The 13,796-nt window shown below is 35.6% G+C and overlaps 1 protein-coding gene across 3 annotated transcripts; it reads left to right on the top strand.

Moving 5' to 3' along the window:
• The first annotated feature begins 4,055 nt into the window (after positions 1-4,055).
• On the top strand, positions 4,056-13,039 carry LOC114308430 (subtilisin-like protease SBT3.4). Of its 3 annotated transcripts, none has more exons than XM_082920519.1 (4): positions 4,056-4,210; positions 4,425-4,515; positions 4,617-4,714; positions 12,773-13,039. In XM_082920519.1, the coding sequence occupies exons 1-4, from the start codon at positions 4,108-4,110 to the stop codon at positions 12,847-12,849; spliced, it is 369 nt and encodes a 122-aa protein (XP_082776645.1). In that variant the 5' UTR covers positions 4,056-4,107; the 3' UTR covers positions 12,850-13,039. The 3 variants fall into 3 exon arrangements, with proteins under 3 accessions (XP_082776645.1, XP_082776644.1, XP_082776643.1); XM_082920518.1 differs by having other exon boundaries at positions 4,395-4,515; XM_082920517.1 differs by having other exon boundaries at positions 4,084-4,231; positions 4,395-4,515.
• The last annotated feature ends 757 nt before the right edge of the window (positions 13,040-13,796 follow it).

Genomic DNA, 13,796 nt, shown 5'->3' with positions numbered 1-13,796 from the left:
TCGGCGGGGTTTGTACTACCACGTTGATCGGCAAGTCAAAATACTACCACATCCATTTTACCCAGGTAGATATATATATATACATATATTGGTGCTGAACTGGTTGTATCCACGGAGTGCTCCACGGAAAGGGAGACGATAAAAGTTAGTTCCCAATAAATAATACTATGCAACAATGTAAAATTTTTTAGAGAGAGAGTTAAGACCCAATTGCAGATCTACTACCTTTGGCTTGTTGTTCCAACTGTTCTAAACAAAATTAACATATATATTTTTTTTTGACAGAATCTGTGAGCATAAAGGTAGAGACATATACATACATATATCGATATATGATATTCAGAAACATAATCAAAAAAGGAGAAGACAAAGACTTAACTATAGATAGAACACTGGTCCGACCTCTTTAAGAGTGGTGTTTGTTCTGCTCTTCATTGAATTCTCAGACGATTCCCACAGACGGCGCCAATTATGAGACTATGAAATATCCTCTCATATAGATTGTAGAGATCCAACGAAGAGATGAACTTTGTCCCTGTGTATCTGCAAAGATGAACATGATCGACGTCACCCAACCGGGGTTGCTTGTCGGAGACACTCCGATGTTAAAGTTAGTCCTTTGATTGAAAGAATGAATGCATAGAAATCAAGAGTGTTTATGTGCTGTGTGGGGGAGAGAGATCATCTGCTCACTTCTCTGTGGTGCCCCACTCTTTATATAGATGAGAGGGGTCTGATATTTGTTTGGGTTAGACCCCTTGTAGGCCTTGTTTGGTTTAGTCCTAATAAGCTAATATATATTATTTTCTAGCTCCCATAACACTCAACACAATTCGGGACCCTAACATCCATAACCGTTACGAACGTTTCACATTATAGACTGAGCATCTTTCAACGAACCCAACATAATTCACAAAAATATTGCAATAGGAAATACCATATTGTAAGACACACTCATTTCTCACAATGTTATTCCACATTACTATAAATACAAGCACAAATAGAGATAGCCCATTACATGACTTCACCCCCGATGCACAATCATAAATTCCACACACACAATTCCAATTTAACATCATTACAGTTGTAGAAAACCTTTGAAACAACTTTGTCACAAACATACCTGAGGCCATGGGTGACCAAACACAACCGGCGTTCAACGTCGAAAGTCATATGTGAACTCGTCAACTACCCTTCCCTAACGTTGCTCGTAACGTTAAAGGATTCAGTGCTCGCTCTGAGTTGGCAACGAATATGTAATGCCCAGAAAGGGTTTCTCCTATTTCTAGGGTTTGAGACGAATATGGATGCTAAATTTGAATGTAAATTTAAGGCTCCAACATTACCAAAATCAAATCACACAAACATTGCAACACAGAACCTTCCATCTTCGTCCCTTCCGTTTCGATTGGTGGGAAGGAAACCAAAAACCTCTACTGTATGTTGTTGGGACACATCTGTAATTTCCACATCACCAAAATGCCATATATACCCCTACCATTTGGGTGACATGCGCTCAAATTGTGTACAAATAGGTCATTAACATTGAAATTGGACTTACGGGTTGGAAAGATAAAACACAAGACCAATTGGTTCACAAGTTCTTATCTTGGGATTTATTGGTGCTTTACACTTAAAAAAAATTAACAAAAACATTAAGAATAATAAATTATAAATTATAAATGAAATTAGACATTCAAGCCTCATTTGGCAACATCACTTTTTAGCCTTAAAGTCACTAAAAAAATCAAAAAAAACCAACAATCTATACCAAAAAGTCAAAGATTCACTATTCTCTCTATTTTTTGCACATCTTTTCGTAAAAATTAAAAAGTCATCCCAAACATACTAATTTTTTTACATTATATTTTAGTCAACAAGCCAAAAAGTTACTAAAGCATGTTCCCAAATGAGGACTTACATAATAAAGACAGGTAATTAGTCATTGTACAAAAATAAAAATAGAAAATAGATGTAGAATTTACAATAAAACAAGTAGATAGAATAACTAAAGAAATTTTACATTATCAACAACTACTAAACTTATCTTGAGTATAAAAAAAATATATAAATTTAATAATAATAATAATAATAATAATAATAATAATAATAATAATAATAAAAAGCAAAAACATAAAAAGTACATACAAATATTTGTTTTCAAAAAATATAAAAGAATTTAGAACTCTGTGAAGATAGTAAGAAATATTGGGGTCAAACTGTAATTATTGGCCATGATTGGAGAGAAGTTCTTTCTAACATTGCTGGAGAGGATCCGGATCCCACTTTTTTTTTATTTGGATCCTCTCCAATAGATGTTTGCTCTAGTAGTGTCTAGCAGTTTGTAACAGATTGTGACACGTGAAGAGGAGCTAATCTAATGGGCTGACAAAGGACCACGTAGTGCAGGTATTGGAAAAAAAATAGAAACGACATTGTTTTGATTAATGGTGAGCATAACACAATAAAGTGCAACCATCATCAATAACCTTCTGTAGTCGTAATTGTGATCTTAAGAGAAAGGGGGGGTAGGTAGAGATAGCAATGGAGGTCGCACTGATAGATTGAGATGGATTCAAAACGGTCACCGAGGCTTTGAGAGTGGCTAAGAACAATCCAAGAGTGATGTGAATGGTAACACGCTAGTGGGTAGTGAATGAATTGGTGGCAATGGCGGACGAAACTGGAGGATAGCGGCAAAGGTTGCCGACCAGAGTAAGGTTGGAGTAGGTTAGGGTTAGGGTTAGGGTTAGAGTTTGAGTTTGGGAAAGTAGAGATAGGCATAAATTTATAATTTGATGGGGTTATTTATACGAAGACCCCCTAAACTGTTGAAAAGTATCACTTTAATCTCCTGAACTATAAAAGTACAAATGCACTCTCTAAACTATTGATAAGTATCACTTCGTTCCTTAAACTAAAAAAGCATGCAAAATAGATTCCCTAAACTTAGGATTGTAAAAATGGCCCGGGACCCGTGGGCGGCCTGGGGTGGGCTCGGCCTGTTTAGGCCCATTTCGGCGCAAGCCCGAGCCCAACTCGAGACCCTAGGCCTGGGCCATCATTTTGAAGCCCGACCCATTGCCCCACTTAAGGCCCACTTAAGGTCTACACTGCCTGAGACCCAGTGTCTTTTCTAATGGAAAATAATAAAGTTTTGGCAAAAAAAAATAAAAAAAATATATAAAAAAAGGTTTAGGCCCGCCCAAGCCCCGAATACCCCCAGTACCTAGGCCTAATTTTCTGGGTCGTGGGCCTACCCAACCAGGTCCGAATTTTGGCAGGAGTCCATGAGGCCCGACATGGGCCGGATCGGGCCAAATTTACACCCGTTTCTAAACTATTGATGTGTTTCATTTTGACCTCTTCCATTAGGGGTCAAATTGGTACATTTTTAGAGTCTATTTGTACACTTTCATAGTTTGAGGAGTCAAAGTGATATTTTTAATAATTTAGGGGGTTTTCATATAAATAACCCTAATTTGATGTTATTCACCAAAAAAAAAAAAAAAAAAAAAAAAAAAAACCTAATTTGATGTTAGGACAAATCTATAATTAAAAAAAAAATTCAAAATTCAAAGTAATTATTGGAGTGGTATACTCGTATTTTAACTTTTACGCTATGTTTAGATTGAGTGATTTGGAAAGAAAATAAAAGAAATGGAGAAATATATATTTCTCTTACTTGTTTGGATAACCTAAGTTGAGAGAAATGAAAAGAAATTGAGAGAAATTGAGAGAAACTTATTTCTCTTATAAGTCTCATTTTCAATCTTCCCAAAAGTGGAGAGATTGAGAGAGAAAAGAAACCACTATTTTCATAATACCAATTTTGTCCCTATAAAAATAAAAAAAATAAAATAATTAAAAATATAAAAAAGTTATTTTGGTAATATAACATAAAATAATTTCTTTTTTTTCTCTTAATGTAACCCAACCAAACAAAAATGAGAAAAATCACAATTATTTCTTTTCTTTTATTTTTCTCTTATCCAAACAAAAATAAAATAAAATTTCAATCATTTATTATCTTTTATTTTGTTTTCCTTTCTTTTATAATTTAAGTAATAATTTCTTTTTCTTTTCCCCTATATTCCCAAATATGAAATGAGGTGGCATCGTGAGAGGAGAGCATTTGGGCATTGCAATTGCAAACCACGCCACCCACAGGAGTCGGTTGCTACACGGAGATCTCAAAGGCACAAAAGAGGTTCGATTTCTTCGTCCTTAAGTAATTACTCGACTCATCGTCTTTCTCAGGCCTACCTCTATATCTATATATATAGACTATACATAGAGATAATCGAGAATGAAGATTAAAGTAAACGCATTGTTCATTTCTTTGCTCTTTTTCTTGATTTGGTCTTCTTCTTCTTCATCGATCACCACCACAGCTATGGCTGATTTATCTATGCCAAAACCAGATTCAGCTGTTCACATAATCTACACCGAGAGGCCTCAGAACGAGGACCCCGAAACCTACCACATCCGCACCCTTGCTTCCGTCCTCGGCAGGTCTCTCTCTCTCTCTCTATATATATATATATATATATGTATGTATGTATGTATGTATGTATGTATATGTGCTAATTTGGATATGTGTGTGTGTGGGTTAGCGAGGACGCAGCGAAAGAGGCACTGTTGTACAGTTACAAGCACGCTGCAAGTGGGTTCTCTGCCAAACTCACTCCCGAGCAGGTCTCCGAAATGTCAAGTAAGGGTTTTTTTTTGTCATTGTTTTTGTATTATGTTTCGTTAGGATTTGCTGTTTGTGATTTTGCTTGTTCTGTGTTCTGTGGGATGGGTTTGAATCATTATTATAATACATCATTGTTCTATCTATTTGGGGTTTATCGTTAATATCTAGATTTCTTTAAATTGAGGCTATTGTTGTTGTTGTTGTTCTAAGGGACTCTAGAGGGATTCTCTAATCTGGAAATTATTCAATAATCCCGGAACAGCACGGGGCCATACTCCAAATCAATTACCAAGTTTCATGTTGTTCTCGCATCCCAACATAAATCGTGGCCCCTACCTCTCCCTACCAATCAAAATCTTATGAGCACCACGTGTCCGTCATACTAAATAATCACCCTTCTGTAATCAGTTATAATTTTGAATGACTTGTTATATTTTTTTCAAATACGAAAATAATAATTGACTTATGTGGGAAAACTGTTGAAAATTGGTGAATACAAAATTAGATTGTCACATCTCCTACTTGAATCATGTCTCCGATTTCAATTTTTTTTTTATTTAAAAAAAACAAAAAACAAAAACAACCATATTTATTTTCCAACTTCCTCGCCCTCTCGTTAATTTAATCTGCTTTTGGACTAATTGACCAAGACCAAATTTGGCTGGCCATCCATCACTTTCCTCATCAATTTTTTATGTTCTTGATCCGACCTACAAATTTTTCATTTCAATTACAACAATGACATCCCAAAAATTGGCAAGCTTTTGAAAGGAAATCATCAATGTTGCTATTTTCTTTTTCTTCTATTTTCGATTACTTTGTTTGTGGTTCTTAATTTCATTCACAGTAGATTATCTTAATAGTCTAGTGTCTGGCAAACTTTAAGAGAGTGGAGAATGAATGGCACAGGAATCAAATTTCCCTGTGTTTGTAGTTTTGTCATATATTGGCATTGCACGGTTGTCTAGTGGAGAATCCCATAAATGATGCACGCCATGTTATGAAAAGTGTTCTGGCTAGGCCAACAGAATAACTACTGAATATGAAAGAATCTCCATTTTCTTCTTTTTGGTGGGTAGCCATAGTAGGTAGATTAGCTTACAACAGAGAGCCTATAACCTCATAGAGATTTGTATTGGATGGCATTTCATTTATGTCATAAGATAGATAGTAAGCTGGCTAACCTTTTACTATAACCTAAGAAGTACGGACACAAACACAGACATGAATATGGATATGGATACGGGACACAATGATTTCAAAAAAATGGAGATATAGACACGACGAGTACACGATAATAAAATATATTTTCACATATTTTTATTTGCTATTTAGATTAATATTACATCAACAAACAATCAATATTGACAAAAATTAACTCTAATTATATGCTTTTAAAAAAAAAATTTACTTTTAAATTCACACTTACAGCTTTTTTTATTATTTTATGGATGATCTATTAAGTGTTTAAATTTACATAAAAATAATTAAATAAATTGTTAAAACCTATCACCTACTTCACCCACTTAAACCTACTCCACTAAACCTAACCCACTACACCACTACCACCTCACCTACTCCACTAAACCTAACCCACTACACCACTACCACCTCCACTTCACCTACTCCTTACCTACTACACACTCACCCTCTTCTATATATAGGAATCATAAATCATTGTAATAGATATATCAATATATCAATCAATAATAATACATACAATTTATTCTCTCTCTTTCTCTATACATTATTTCTTACTTGGTATCAGAGCTGGTTTAAAACCTAGTATTTTCGCTTCCCCGGCGGGCGGCAACCTCACCTTAGCCGCCCGCCGGACCTCAATCTATTCCGCTGATAAAATCAACAAAGATTTGTGCAACTGTAGTCATGTGTGAGGCTGATGGAGAAGAATTCTTCACCTCATATGACGAGACAGTCTGGAACTGGAAACACTGTAACACTCTGCTCTGGAATTCTGCAGCAGCTAGATTATAGCTTGGTTGAGTGCCAAGCTTTGGTTCTTCCACCCACTCTTGAACTTGCCCAGCAAAGTGTGAAGGTTCATGCTTGTGTTGGAGGGACTAGTGTGCGCGAAGATCAGCGCATTCTCTCCAGTGGGGTTCATGTTGTTGTTGGTACTCCTGGTCGTGTGTTTGACATGTTGCGGAGACAATCACTTCGCCCTGTTTACATCAAAATGTTTGTCTTGGATGAAGCTGATGAAATGCTGTCACGAGGTTTTTTAAAAATCAGATCTATGATATTTTCCAGTTGCTGCCACCCAAAATCCAGGTTGGGGTGTTCTCAGTTGCTCCCACCCAAAATCCAGGTTGGGGTGTTCTCTGCCACAATGCCACCAGAGGCTCTTGAAATCACCAGGAAATTCATGAATAAGCCTGGAAAGAGAAAAAGCTCATGCTAGGATTTGCGAAGTGATTCGCTGCAGGAATTTTGGCTTTGGATGAAACCCTTACCATACTCCACTCATTCTCTCCAACTGTTCTAACTTTTTATTTTTATTATTATTATTATTATATCAAATAATCAATGCACTCATGTTCCCCACTAACAGTGTCCACTTTTGACCCAAACCATTTTCAATCCATCATTTCTCCTTCACCTTTTGCACCCCACTCACCGACTCTCTCTCCCCTTTATCACATGGGTTTGTCCCTCTCTCTCCTCCATTTGATTTCAAAAATCACTTATTTTTATTTATTTTTTCCAAGTCACTTTTCCTCTTTTTTAAATACCCCACTTTATTTTGAAACAATCGCACTGATGTTTTTCATATAATCCATCTATAAATATTTTTTATCTATTTTCTTTCTCCCTTGTTTTCTTTCATTTTATTTTTATTTTTTCAACAAAACACTCCCAAAACAAAAACAAAAACAAAAAAAAAAAAAAAAAAAAAAAAACAACATTTTACAAACTTGTCATTTCTTCATGCCGGGGATCAACCCCGATCAGCATTTTACACCATAAAAAAATAAAAATAAAAAAAATAAAAAAAATAAAAAAACACAAAACACAAAACAAAACAAAACACAACTAACACAAATCGGAACAGTGGGATTTTTCTTCTCGCCTATTCCGCCGGTCTTTTCTTCTTGCCACCGTCTTGGGCGGCCCTTGCCGGTGTTGCCTCCGTGTTTCCCACTCCACTGGGCATGATCACTACTCCCTGCTCCTCCACTGCAGCATATGGCGGCCCTCCAAATCGGAACATAAAATTGGCCTTCCGTTTCAGCTCCTTGTTTTCCGCCTTTAGCACACTTATCTCTGCTCGCGCATCCTTATACATGCGTTGGAGCAGAGCCAGTTGGGCATTTAAATGCTGCACCTCATTTGTCCTACTCTGCAGCCGGTTTGACAAGTTTGTGACCGCCGTCATGCTTTCCACACATGCCTTCAAAGTATACTGATTGGCCTCAATATCAGTTTGCACCGCCATTTTTTGCTCCACCGACCGCATCGAAAAGTTCAATGGAGCAAAACCAGAGGTGTTTGATTGAGGTTCACTGGCCACCGCACCAGTTATTTCTCTTGTGGGCTCGTTCAGTTCTGGAAAGAGCGTGAGCAGGTTCTGGGTAGCTGGACGGGAAGAAGAGGCCATGTTTTGGGTTGCTAAGTGTTTCAGTGCAGGGTTTACAGAGTGTTTCAGACTGCCAAAATTCAGAGGTTTCAAACTGGTTTGCACAGCCTCTGCCTCAACCTTGGTTAAATAGCCAGGGTCGATCCGCGCATCGCGCGCCTCTTGCCACTAGACGACAAAACGGGCACGCAAACCAAGGCGCCCACGTGCCTTGCCATCATGTCCGGCACGCCTTTTGATGAATTGGGCACGCCTTTTTATGGCACGCCTTTTGATAGATTGGGCACACCTTTTGAGGGTGCGACTTTTTAGGGGTCCGACAAGACTCTGTAAACTGTCCCGACATTGATTCCGGTTAGCTCCTTTATGGGTCCGACAAGACTCTGTAAACTGTCCCGACATTGATTCCGGTTAGCTCCTTCATGGGTCCGACAAGACTCTGTAAATGTAAACTGTCCCGACATTGATTCCGGTTAGCTCCTTCATGGGTCCGACAAGACTCTGTAAACTGTCCCGACATAGATTCCGGTTAGTTTCTACAAGGGTCCAGCAAGACCCCGTAAACTGTCTTCTACAACGGTCCGACATGACCCCATAAACTGTCTGCTACATCGGTCTGACACGACACCACAGTGTCTTCTACACCGGTCCGACATGACCCCATAAACTGTCTTCTACATCGGTCCGACACGAGCCAGTGTCTTCTACATCGGTCTACCAACCATACAGTGTCTTCACCAACGGTCTGACACGACCATACAGTGTCTCCTATCCTCTTTTATTTTTATGTATTTTCTTGTTTTGTTACTCTCTCCAAACTCAAGTTGGCTAGTTCCTATCCCCCTTGAGTTTGCGGGGGGCTGTTAAAACCTATCACCTACTTCACCCACTTAAACCTACTCCACTAAACCTAACCCACTACACCACTACCACCTCACCTACTCCACTAAACCTAACCCACTACACCACTACCACCTCCACTTCACCTACTCCTTACCTACTACACACTCACCCTCTTCTATATATAGGAATCATAAATCATTGTAATAGATATATCAATATATCAATCAATAATAATACATACAATTTATTCTCTCTCTTTCTCTATACATTATTTCTTACATAAATAAACATTCAACATTTGTCAAAATCACTAAAGAAAATGGGGGAAAACACAACTTAGCATATCCCTAGTGTGTTCGTGAGGTGTCCTAGCATATCTCCTGAAAATACATTAATTAAATAAGGGGACATGCCATATGGCGTGTCTCATACATGTCCCTGCCGTGTCTGTGTCCGACACGTATACAACACTTGTTTTGAAATGTCGGTACTTCATAGACTATAACTATAGGATAATTCCTTCAGTGCCTCTAAATTTGTTGCAATTAAAAAACATATGGACAAGTTTATTTTTTTCACGTTATAGAATGCCCAGCTTTATGGAACTGGTTTAGTTCGAAAATTTTATTTCTTATGAGGCATGCCACAGATTATCAATCGGGCTTCTAAGCATTGGTTTCTATGTTTTTTCTTATTGGAGATTGAGTTTTTAAAGGTAGTCTGACATCCTTAGTAGGCCAAGTGTTGCATATGGACTTCCACCAGGCACCTTATCACTGTCTACTTATATAGCATCTACAAATTTAGGATTCCATCCTCACTGTGATTTGCTCTTTGTGATGTTACCATCTGTCTATCTGCGTCTCTTAGATTGTCTTGTTTCCAAATGAATTTTCACTAATTAAAATGTTTAAAAGCTAACTCGTGCAAGCATTCCGTCCTTTGACATTGAATGACATTCTTATGTTATTCTTCAGTAATTACATTTTTAGGATCAATAAATGGAGTTTAATATTGGTAATAAGTTTCTTTCTAGACATTCAAGACACAAACCACTAAAGTAACACATTATTGCCTATGAAGTATGGGTACTTCAAAAAACATGACGCATGCCACACCTTTTATAAGTTAAAATAATATTTTCTTCTATTATAAAGATAAAATTCCTTTCACTAGACTTCTTTTTTATTTTTAGTTTTATGCTTAGCATTAAAATTAAGCTATGGTTCGTAAGTTATTTAATATATTGGCCTTTGATTTATACCTTTACTTTTGGCATTAAATGTTAATTTTAGGTTGAATCTTAACAAATTAAACCATTTAATCAATTTTTGCATTACTCTAAATTAAAAATAAATATTTTTTTACAAACGTATCAAGTTGTATATATATCATACTTTTTTTAGATTTTACTGTATTGACATACCCGTATCGTACCAGTACCAATACTCGTATCCATATCCATGCTTCATAGATTATTGCCTACTGAGACTTATGCTTACACTGATAAACCTTGGGAATTACGGGCCTATCATTTGGTTGCTATACACTTATAGTATCTGAATTAAGAGTGGGAAGAAGATAATGACAGACAAAATGATTTTCCAAGTGTTTGGTTTTATGTTCTGTGCCTTTCATGAAACAGTGAAGAGATCCATATCATAAGACAAACCCCATTTCATGGTTATGTCTTATGGGTATCTCATTGTTCATGGCTGTGCAACTGTGCCTGATTTACAAGGATGCATTTGGTGTTAGAGCATAAAAATGGCATTTAAATTATTATTATTTTTTTTTTTGTTGTTGTATTACTTCAAATATTTTTCTATTGGTGTGAATAAATTTGTCAGCTTCAAGGAAAAATAACAGACAGAAAAATAAATAAATAAATAAAGTCCTTCCGGAATTGTATTATAATTTTTGCTTGCAACTTTGGTTTTGGGTCACACCTTCATTCAACCTGACAAATTTTGTTTTATGATCCATTTTACATTCAATCATATTATTTTGATGCTGGATCAGAACTTCCCCATGAATTTCTTCCTATATTAAACACAAAACCTGTATTTGTAACTTATTATTTCTGAGAATGGGATGGAGAGTCAAATAGGGTCTTTTCGCATGCATCTAAGGATGGCAGCCACTGTTTAGACTGGTTCCCTTCATGATCAAGCTATGCCATCAGTTAGGATGGGATTATCTATGAGGGCATGAAAACTGGGAAAATTGTTCCTAATGCTATAAATGTTGTTTATTGATTTACGTGCTCATATATTAGTTACGCAGATCTAATTTAACTGTAATTGGAGTAAAACCCTTTAGTAAGCATGACTTATATTGGTTGTTGAACCCACAAATGGGTTAGTCATGTTGTGGTTTCTGGGCTCCTCCATTGTTCATTCCTGTGTTAGATTTACTTATTTAAGTAGGGTCTTTTCGCATGCATCTAATGTCAAGTAGGATCTTTTCGCATGCATCTAATGTCTTAGTTCTTTTAAAGAGCTCCCTTACTCTTGGGGTTCATCCTTTGATGAGAAACACTTCATCTATAGTTAGTTGTATAGAGTTTGTATAAATTCTTAATGTTATTGTACACATTTTTAATTAGGTTCTTACACATATTCAGATATCATTACTTTGGTACCACCGTGAGTAGGACATTTTAATGCCACAACTGGTGGCAATTTTTTGTTGAATTCTTGGTCACAATATCTTCATTTAGACAGAGCTCCCTTCCTATCACAGCAATTTATATCTAATTAAGGATATTCTAAACTTGAAATTCTGGCATCGACAATAAAACTGCTAGTCTATTTGGACAATTCCTTAATACAATTTGGTTCATGTTTTATGCTTTTAAGAGATTCAACTATAATATAATCTTCTAGGAGGTAGGATAGGTAATAAACAGACACATTTCAATGTACCAAATTTATAATTAAATTATTTTATTTAGATAATCATAAAATTTAGATAGTTGAAAATAAATATGTATACGATATCTGAATCTCTAGAAACATATGTGCGACAAAAGGCTAGGTCTAACATGGTTGAGTTTTAAGTTGACAGGTCTGCGTACGCAGATTGTCAGACAAAATGATCTGCATGTACCTATGAGAGCTGTGTTTCTGATTACCTTTTACTTTTCACATTTTATTATTTTATTCTGCTTGTCCTGCTCCACAAAATTGCTCCTCTTGTATGAACATGTGAATTCATCTGATTTAGTATTTTTAGGCCACACATATTGCCATCTTCATATATAGTGTCCTTAAATGAGGAAACTTAGGTGAGAGATTGTGGAATCTCATGTGAATCCTTATTTGTGCATGTGTGAATTATATCACCGATAATTAAGATCTTTAATTTGGATGCTAAAAAAAAAAAAAAAAAAAAACACTTCTAGGAACAAATAGTGGTGTAATATATGTTTAACAAATGATTTATGTTAACTGGTATGCATAATGTTTTTTGTCTTTTGTTTTTTGTACAGTCAGTGTGATTGTGTTGAAACTTGAAAGAACAATTTCTGATATGAGATAACTGAGTTGAAATTTTTACTATGAATGGTAAAGAATTAAAGAAGTGAAAAACACTAATTTAAATATTTCTATTTATTTTTTGTTGGGCAGAGCAACCTGGTGTTCTACAGGTGGTTCCAAGCAAGACTTATCACCTGCATTCAGGACCTGGGAGGCTGAATGTGTAAATCTTTCTATTATGAAAAAGTCTTATTTATGTATCTAATACCCAAAGCATCTTTCACTACCTTGAACCACTACAGCACTATCTTGTACAAAACCAACCAACTAGATCTTTTGTGATCATACTCCAACTTTAATAAGCTGTTGGATCTAAATAAATATATGCAGATACTTTTGTGTGTATCTGTTTTTGTATGTATGGGTTACTGGTAAATTTAGCATTTTATGTCAACTTTGGTTGCTATAATGATCATCTCCTTTTCTAGCATTTTGTATATCATATGATGATGTCAGATAATAAATAATTGATGAGAGAGGATGGTCATTTTAGCATTATTGGGTTTGAAGTATTTCAAATACACGATATTCTTTCCACACACGTGTACAAGTATTTCTTTAAAATTTTAAAATACATGCCACGAGTGTGGAGAAATTGGACTAAAATACATGCCACGAGTGTGAAGAGAAATTGGACTGGGTGTATTTTGAAGTTTTCCCTCGCCCTACCCAATCGAAATTAATGATTTTTGTTTAAATTTATTTATGATACTAGTAGAGGTGCACGTGCGTTGCATGTGTTAAATTTCACATGTTATCTTATATTTTTATATTAATGTTTAAGTATTAAGATTTTAAAAGTAGATTGAAATTAGTCACATAAGATAATTGTAGTCCATATCTTATGGTTAGATTTATTATTATTAAATATATAATTCACCATGCTTGTTGACTTTTGTTTTGTGATTAACATTTTAATATTAAAAAGTGAAGAAATAAAACACTCCATTAACATTGTAATATTATTATCAAACTACCAGTTAACCCGTGCACTGTACATGTTATTTATTTTATTTTATTTTTAAAAAAATCGGAGGTACAATGTGTGTTATAAAAGGATAATTTTAATTTTAATTTAAAATTAAAATTAAAATTAAAATTAAAGTATAATTTT

The sequence above is a fragment of the Camellia sinensis genome, chromosome 3 (genome assembly GCF_055761805.1).
Source record: "Camellia sinensis isolate YWXY chromosome 3, ASM5576180v1, whole genome shotgun sequence".
Taxonomy (NCBI): Eukaryota; Viridiplantae; Streptophyta; class Magnoliopsida; order Ericales; family Theaceae; genus Camellia; species Camellia sinensis.
The sequence above is the reverse complement of the archived record's forward strand: the minus strand, read 5'-3'. Positions and strand labels throughout refer to the sequence as shown.

Bases quoted from the DNA above. Each gene is read 5' to 3' on its own strand.
- LOC114308430 (XM_082920517.1), top strand. From the start codon at position 4,108: ATGAGGTGGCATCGTGAGAGGAGAGCATTTGGGCATTGCAATTGCAAA. The intron at 4,516-4,616 runs GTCTCTCTCTCT...TGTGTGGGTTAG, and splicing joins CTTGCTTCCGTCCTCGGCAG to CGAGGACGCAGCGAAAGAGG. The intron at 4,715-12,772 runs GTAAGGGTTTTT...TTTGTTGGGCAG, and splicing joins GCAGGTCTCCGAAATGTCAA to AGCAACCTGGTGTTCTACAG.